The sequence below is a fragment of the Camelina sativa genome, chromosome 14 (genome assembly GCF_000633955.1).
Source record: "Camelina sativa cultivar DH55 chromosome 14, Cs, whole genome shotgun sequence".
Classification (NCBI taxonomy): domain Eukaryota; kingdom Viridiplantae; phylum Streptophyta; class Magnoliopsida; order Brassicales; family Brassicaceae; genus Camelina; species Camelina sativa.
In genome coordinates this window covers 7,918,189-7,926,032 of record NC_025698.1, presented here as the reverse complement: position 1 = coordinate 7,926,032, position 7,844 = coordinate 7,918,189, and the positions used below count along the sequence as shown (strand labels likewise).

Genomic DNA, 7,844 nt, shown 5'->3' with positions numbered 1-7,844 from the left:
AACCCACATTGCAAATTTCTCACAGAAATCACTTGCAGGTGAGAATATACTCAGCCGAGAACGTAGCCGAAGAACTTGAAGAAGCTCAGAAAGATTATATACAGGCGTCAGTGGGAGTGAGCCCCAGGGGGAAGTTGATTGTGCCTCACATGCTTCACTGCTTCGCCAAGAAATTTGTCGATGACTGCAAGGTTTCTCTGTGGATTTCACGTCATTTGCCTCCTCGCCAAGCCGCATTTGTTGAGCAATGCATTCACCGGCGACAACGGTGGGGTTTTCTGGGTTCATCTAGTAGCAAATGCGGTGTAGTTCCCTTTGATTCACGGTTTCGGTATTTGTTTCTTCCATAACAGGGGCATTGATGCGCAATGACGTGATTATAGCAAATACTGTTCCGATCCTAGGGTTTTAGGTCTATAACTATTTAGGTGATTCAATCTTCTTTTCTCAAAGTAATAAACAAACCAATGTATTTAGATTTGCTAAACGAAATAAGAAGACGAAATACATTCTCTCAAATTGCAAAAGTATAGTAGTATCGCCAGGGTACACGTTATTCTGACAAATTACTAAATGTTATGTGTCCTTAAGAAGGTGGAGATGAAACTAACTTGGTCCTAACTAGGCATTGATGGATGAAATGTCTACTTTCCGAGATGCTTGGACCACGTTCTTGTTTCCAGGGAAAGACTTGCGGGAGACGTCCACAAGTGCTTTGAAGCTGTAAGGTTCGTGCATAGATAACTCAGAGAGGACTTTCCGGTTCAGCTGGATGTTCTCCTTCATCAGTCCATGGATGAAGTTACCGTAGTTCACCTGTTTCAAGTTTTACAAGTTAGGATTCCAATCAAACATGTCAATTCCATGTTTTTCACAAGAAACAGAGTATTAATCCACATCTAATAGCATAGATTTGAAAGGGCATTAAACAATGGAACCAAGACTATAAGTGAACAGAAGTCATCAACAAAAACAAATGTGTTACAAATCTGAGACCAGGTAAAGTTAGAAAAATATGTTACTCTACTTGTATTAGGAATTAATTACAGTTTCGATTAGTTGGAAACAATTGACAGAAAAAGTATCAGTCATATATTACCAACACGAAATGATACTTTAAGCATAGTTGAGTTACAGGGTAGACATTCACATCCTAAAATCTCCATTTGGATAGCATCTCATACATTTGAAAACTCCAAAATTGATCAAAGATAAGATACAATCAGTATGAAATGCCCTTCATTCAACATTTCAGTCTAATGATGTCCATCTTCTAATAATAAAACCCAGTAACAGCAAGTTCTATCTCTATCACTATGTGGATGCAAGCACAGAGATCCATTGCATAAGAAAAAACTATCGAGGATACAGAAACAAATACAATCAAACTACAACTTGTGAGATAGGCGAAGACAATAAAGCAATTAGGTATAACAAAAAGCATTTATGTCAACAGCGCAAGACTCCGGCGAAATTAAGCATCCCAATTAAACATAACAAAACCCTAAATCCCTAGGATTCGATCACGGACCTAAAAGCTGCAATCAATATCTCAGAAATATCATTTCTAAACTAAATCATAATTTCTAGAATCAAGGCATTTTAGCAGTGACGCGAAGCAATCAGGCAAAAACCTAATATCAATTTTTGCGATGAAAAGGAAAAACGTACACCGTGTTGGCGAGAACCGGCGTTGATGCGCTCGATCCAGAGACCTCTCATCTCGCGTTTCTTGTTACGCCTATCTCTGTAAGAATACTGAAGAGCTTTCTCTACTCTTTCCCTTGCAATTCTTATGCAATTCTTCGCTCTTCCCCTGAAACCTTTCGCTAGCTTGAAGATCTCCTTCTTGTTCATCTTTCTCCTCTCTTCTTCTTCCTCCCTTCTCTCACTATTGTGTAACTCCACTTCCTTCGCCTAACGCCGCCTCTGTGTTTTCCCCATTTTGTTTTCATTTCCGGGTCAATCGAGCCGGTCCGGGTCTGAGATAAATCCGGTAACAATCAAAATCCATTCTCCGTCTGATGGGCCTATGTTATTTGATACCACATAAACTAAACAGAGCCCATTAACCATCCAGTAACGCATAACATAATACACGTGTTGCCACGTCATGAAGAGACATTAACACGTGTCATAGGTTCTCCTTCATTTTCCCCGGGAAACAAACAAAAACAAAACCAGAATGATAGGTTTAAAGTGGCTTTGCTCTGTTTCGTCGTCACACGCAAAAACCCAAAAAAAAAGAGTGAGGAAAGACTTTTTGAACTGTCAAGTACAACAAAATGGATAATCCTCGCCAAATCTCCGCCACGAAATCCGACGGCGTAGAAGCTGCGGGGCAGGGGAAGCTATACTCTCCAGACCACGCGATCAAAATCGCTACAAAACGCGACGAAAACGTGGACCAGGGTAACCTCTACTCTCCTGACCACGCGATCAAATTATCAGAGAAGCCTAACCCCAACAACCCTGTGGAATCATCAGATTCAGAACAAGGAGAGAAGCAGAGCAAGACGACGATGGTGTTGGGGCTGAAGAGTCTTGCATCGGTTAAGGATAGAGTGTTAGAGAAACTAGCCGCTGCTTCGGTTCCGTCGGAGTCGCTCGAAAAAACTAAACAGTTTTTGGAAGGTGTGATTAAGGACTTCGCCGGAGCGGCTCAGGGGATGACAAAAGACGCTTTGCACCGGATTAAAACCCATCTCACTGTTATTCTCCCCTCTGTTTCTCCTGACGTCACCGGACAGGTTTGGCTTTTAAAACTTTTTAGTTCACCGGCAAAATGAATTTTTGGGAATATTTTTTTTGTCTGAATTATGTTAATGACTGAGCAGATAGTGGACGATGCTGAGAAGGAAGCCATTAAAGGAGAGGAAGACGATGAGAGAAAGTCAAAAGAAAGCTCCGGAGACGAAGTCACCAGCAAGTTGCCGTATGTGTCTCCGACGTCGTCATTCTTCGGCTCTCTCACCAAACCATTCTCGAAGCTCTGATTTGAGTTTTTGCATCTTACGTGTACAAGTTAATCTAAGATGAATAAGAAAAAATTCCGAGATTTCTGAATCATATGAACTTTACATGTTTATTGCTCATTTTATAGTGTGAGTTTTGTGTAATACAGAATAGAGTTCCACACTTTTGGTGTCTTATGTTCTACGCCGTTTTAGCACACAAATTTAGAGTTTAATATAAGAAATCAATGTTAATGGACATAAAGAGACCAAAGAGATTCTTGTATGTACAAGTTATACAGGTACGTATGTATATATGTATGTAATGCGTACTTGGGATGAATACATCAGCCAAAATGGAATCAATGATTCTCCTTTTCATGTGTTCTTCTCAAGTACAGATAGAGCCGGAGTCAGATAGTTGTTCGCCTTGTCTGGCAAATGAGCCACCTGACAGAGACAGACAGAAACTCTATCAGATGATATGATGATGAAGATGTGACTTATATATAGTAAGTGACTACTCTTACCAGCTCATAGAGCTCTATTCCTTGCTCAGCAACGTATTCATGGCAAACCTGCATAATTCAATAGAAAAATGTGAGAGATCCATGTCGTGATTTCTTCTTTATAGGTCAAAGAATAAATATTCTATTTTTCAGCATGTTTTTTATGAACTGCCACTCACATCAAAGCTTTTATTTCTAGCGGTTGAATCATGCAGTGCCTTGACACATATATCCGCCACATCCGCACAACTAATGCCCTGAAATTGAAACAGAGTTGGGCATTTTTCAAGTTACAAGTTAGCTCGGGCCAGAGAATCTTCTGTGGTATGCAAGCCTATGACTTGAGTTTCGTTTTCATGATTGAAAGTAACCTGAGAAATTCTGTTTCCTTGATCAAATATCAGAGCTCGCTGGCCGCCTGGTTCCTCCTGTATCAGTAAAGTTGTTATTAAAGCCATCTTTATACACATTGGTGGCAACTCAAAGAATAGTACCTTCAAGGGACCAGGACGAATGATGGTGTATCCAAGGCCTGACCTTCTCAAAGAATCTTCGCCAGCCTGACAAATTTAGAAGACATCAGAGAGGGAGATGTGAAAACATGCAACTTACTGGCACAAAGCCCTGCGAATACGTAGCCTCAAGATTCAAGAGTTTTCTAATGTGTGTGTTTCAGACAAAATAGACTTACCCTCTTAGCTTTGAGGACTTGCTCCCTTCTGTTGGGTTCTACTCCCGAACCAGTACACGATACCAGAATAAAGTCAGTTTCTTGACCTGCCTGTAGACAAAAATGTGGAAAGTTTAAATCTATACATTTTCTGTTTTTTAGTTCTCTCGGTGATGGTCTTCAGCAAGTAGAAATTAAGTTGGGGTACTTACAGGTAACGCTTTTATGTACTCGAATACAAGGCTAAAGCTTCTCAGATCTTGTTGCGTACCAGCAAGTCCATCAGCAGGTCTCTGAAAGAGGAAAACACACAACAGATTGCTACACTCAGACTCCACGAAATGAAAGTTTTTGGTCAATGATTAAACAAATCAAGCGCCAGAAACAACTGCTGAAGCATTGACAAGCGTCGGCAAACCTGTCTCTTAGGCTCAAAACGTATTGTCAATGTGTGAACGAGAAATGGATCTAGCGGTGGATCTTCTAGGTTAACCGGACGTAAAGCTGAAAATGGCACTCTTACCTGCCCAAGGAACCAAAAGCTTTAGCCAGATAAATAGCTGAAAAGGGGTCAGATTAAATTAGCAAGACCGGTGATGCTTTTCATACCCGACAAAATCCTGCTTTGGTATTGATCCTAGCGAAATACTGTTTGCTCTGAGACATATCTGATGTTGGACCAGCTTCAAGGATCACAACATAGGATCTTCCGTTCCCACCAACTGAAAGAACTAAGCCTTCATACCTATTTATATAAGAGCATAAGCACAAAAAGGAAGCTAAGGCTCTAGTTGGTTTCAGACGGTGTTATAAAATCCATTAATACTACTTGCAAGTTATCCCCATTCTCTAAGTTTCTATGATCGAATCATTTCACAGAACAAGCTGGGAGTAAGGATGGTTGACACATTTTGAAACCAGACTTTACCTGTCAAGAGTGGCACCCAGTGGAAGTGAAAGTTTCTTCGACAACTCAACATATCCTCCACGGGTGAAAACATAACCTGCATTTTAAAAACCACTATACCTTAAAAATCACATCAAAAGTAAAAAGTTTCACATTGGCATATTCTCAGAAGATAAGAGTGTACCTGAAAATTCGGCTCTCTCAGTTTCGGTGAACTCGAACTTAGCATCCATTCCACCATCATATTTACTAGCAGTTGTGTCCTGAAAGTAACTTCCTTGACGAATTTCCCAACCCTCAAGAGCCTCGGCCGACTTGAACTTAGCAATTAAAAGCTTGCTTTTGCTGCTTTTACCCGCTCTTAGTTGCGCTAGTCTGTTATTGTAATCCTGCATAATACACAAAACCAATACACAGGAATGACTACTCTGTGCTCAACAAAAACAAAGTAACCGAATCAACCACGTGATCAAACTTAGTTTATACCTGAAAAGCTTTGGTGAGGTTATAAACACCCAAATGATCAACCCGGGTAAGGTCAGCAGTAATAGTAGACCGAGCAGTGGCGCAGTAGATGATCTTGTTGCAGCTTTCAACTGCAGATTTGAGCGTTGACGGTTCTCCCACATCTCCAACAACAATATCCACTGATCTTGGCAACATACTCATCACTTCCTCATCTTGTTTCCTCACCAGTGCCTAAACACAACAACCTCACTCTTTAAAAACTCTTAAAAGCAGCAATTGCATATAAGTACACCAAATACTTTATATTATACGAATATTGAGACTTGTGACCATTATTATATAAAGGAATCAGTAATGTAATCGAACAACCTTAACGGTGTAGCCACGGAGCAAGAGTTTACGGACGACGATACGGCCGATTCGACTAGTAGCTCCGACGACTAAAACGGTGACGTTTTGAGCGCCAGGAACAACGAACTCACACATAGGTCCTTCTCTCATGAGAAGACTATCAAGAGTCTCCTGCTCATCGGGTCGGGTCGTCCTCGACATCTGACCTAATCCAGAGAATTTACGCCACACCTCATCGAAGATCTGCCGCGATCGCCGTCCTAATCCCACAGGGTTCACATCGTCCAGCTTCAGTGACGGCGGAGACTGAGCCGAAGGCGGAGCTGCTGGTGCTGCGTCGAGTTTCTTCGCCGCCGTCTCTTCGCTTTCCTTAGTGGTTGTGGTACCGAGTCGGGTCTTGCCCTTCTTTTTGTCGGAGGGTGGAGACGGAGACGGAGAAGAAGACTGAGCCCTAGGGATTACGATTTGGGAGCGATCATGGAATCTGTGAAGTCTGGTAGTGTTGATGCTGAAACTGTTACCAAAATTGGAACTTAGAAACCTCGCATCAGTCGCCGCCATGTTACTGCCAACGATACTACCCACCATTGTTATTCAATACTCTGCTTCTGCAACAAAAACAGAGCTCAAATTTTTTTTAAAATTATATATTTGAAAACAAAAAATTGTTTAAAGTAGTTTGGATAAATTGTTGTAAAGGCATACGCTTGTTGTGTTATGTGATGAATCTTTTTGCATGCTAGACTGTCATTGAGAAGACTCTTCTTGGTCGAAATTGGAAATGGATAACGAAAGTGAGACTTTACAAGTTTTTTTGTCGTTTGAGAAATGGTTGGATCGGAGGATTTTGACATATCAGAAATAAAATAAGAAGGTGAAGAAGGAGAGAGAGAGAGGAATAAGGAGAGAAGATGACCACAGGATCTGGTTTGTGAGTTTTGGACAGTGATATCACTTCTGAGCCAATTAATTTGCCACGTACATTCTCGCCTTTCCTCTTCTTTTCTTTATTTTTTATTTCTTCATTACAAAAACAAAATTCCATAGAACTAAAGATTACATAAAAGAGTATCGTATTCGTATTCGTATTCGTATATGACAGACAACACAAGAGTTAAGCAAACTGTTTAGATAGTAGCAACAGTAGAATATGAAGCAAATTATGCATATTATAAATTAGATCTAACAATTGCATTAGACAACTTTAGAATATGTAGCAGCAGGTCGTGATAACGTTTACCTTATTAAACCAAAGCCTAATTCAATTAACGAAGATATGAAAATGTTAATACAGGTTCACCCAAAAAATGTAAGAGATGCATCCTTATTAGATACTCTCTTCAACTTACTTGGCTAGCAAGTTAATATGTCACTATGTATATATATTACATTCCCCCACCAAAAGGTATAAAGGCATTTTACAAAATGTACCAGGCTCCAAAAAACAGGAAGAAGAAGAAGAAGAAGGCAGTAAAGACACAGAGTGTATGTATATATATAATCAAAGTATCACACACCAGATCAAGACACTGAACTGCATCGAAGAGTCTCGAATCTGATTTCTTCCTTTTCGCGACCTGACCCAGATCCTAAGTTAGCATCTACCAAGATTCTTCTGCTTCACTGGCACTTAAAGCTGAGAAACTCTTCAAAATCACACAAGCGCTTGTTCCCCCTCCCAATCAATCATCATCATAATTACTCCATGATTTGTGTCTGTTAAATATGAATCCATCTAAATTAAACCGTTATAGGGTTTGTTTCCTGTCTTCTTACGTGCCTTCACTAGCAGGTGTTAATTCACTTCTCCTTCGTCTTCTTCAAGTGGAGCTCAGAAACAAAATCTTCTTAACCTTGGGAAGAAGATTACATTTCCACTTCTGCTTAGATCCTAAATAGATTTAGTATATACAAATTAATCAACCAGAGGTTCCAGCGACTTCTGCAGCTCTCTGTCTCATCATCTCCATGACGGCAGCTCTGCG

General features: G+C 40.4%; 4 protein-coding genes across 4 annotated transcripts in view; 1 reads left to right on the top strand and 3 right to left on the bottom strand.

Annotated features, from left to right (window-relative positions):
* Positions 452-1,950, bottom strand: LOC104740357 (50S ribosomal protein L20-like). The gene is made up of 2 exons (XM_010460918.2): positions 1,672-1,950; positions 452-816 (listed from the first exon to the last, which is right to left on the bottom strand). Exons 1-2 carry the CDS (start codon positions 1,855-1,857, stop codon positions 622-624), a joined length of 381 nt encoding a protein of 126 aa, XP_010459220.1. The 5' UTR covers positions 1,858-1,950; the 3' UTR covers positions 452-621.
* On the top strand, positions 2,202-3,095 carry LOC104740356. Its single transcript, XM_010460917.2, has 2 exons — positions 2,202-2,750; positions 2,838-3,095. Exons 1-2 carry the CDS (start codon positions 2,286-2,288, stop codon positions 2,994-2,996), a joined length of 624 nt encoding a protein of 207 aa, XP_010459219.1. The 5' UTR covers positions 2,202-2,285; the 3' UTR covers positions 2,997-3,095.
* Positions 3,179-6,742, bottom strand: LOC104775775. Its single transcript, XM_010460914.2, has 14 exons — positions 6,565-6,742; positions 5,878-6,467; positions 5,527-5,739; positions 5,225-5,429; positions 5,062-5,137; positions 4,743-4,878; positions 4,552-4,656; positions 4,346-4,426; positions 4,155-4,244; positions 3,958-4,023; positions 3,835-3,891; positions 3,643-3,720; positions 3,485-3,532; positions 3,179-3,404 (listed from the first exon to the last, which is right to left on the bottom strand). The coding sequence occupies exons 2-14, from the start codon at positions 6,445-6,447 to the stop codon at positions 3,333-3,335; spliced, it is 1,797 nt and encodes a 598-aa protein (XP_010459216.1). The 5' UTR covers positions 6,448-6,467; positions 6,565-6,742; the 3' UTR covers positions 3,179-3,332.
* Positions 7,163-7,844, bottom strand: part of LOC104740355 (histone acetyltransferase HAC12-like) — a 9,045-nt gene continuing 8,363 nt past the window's right edge. The window contains exon 10 of the mRNA XM_010460916.2: positions 7,163-7,783. Coding sequence (XP_010459218.1) covers positions 7,779-7,783 — 5 coding nt within the window. The 3' untranslated portion in view covers positions 7,163-7,778. The remainder of the gene's footprint in view (positions 7,784-7,844) is intronic.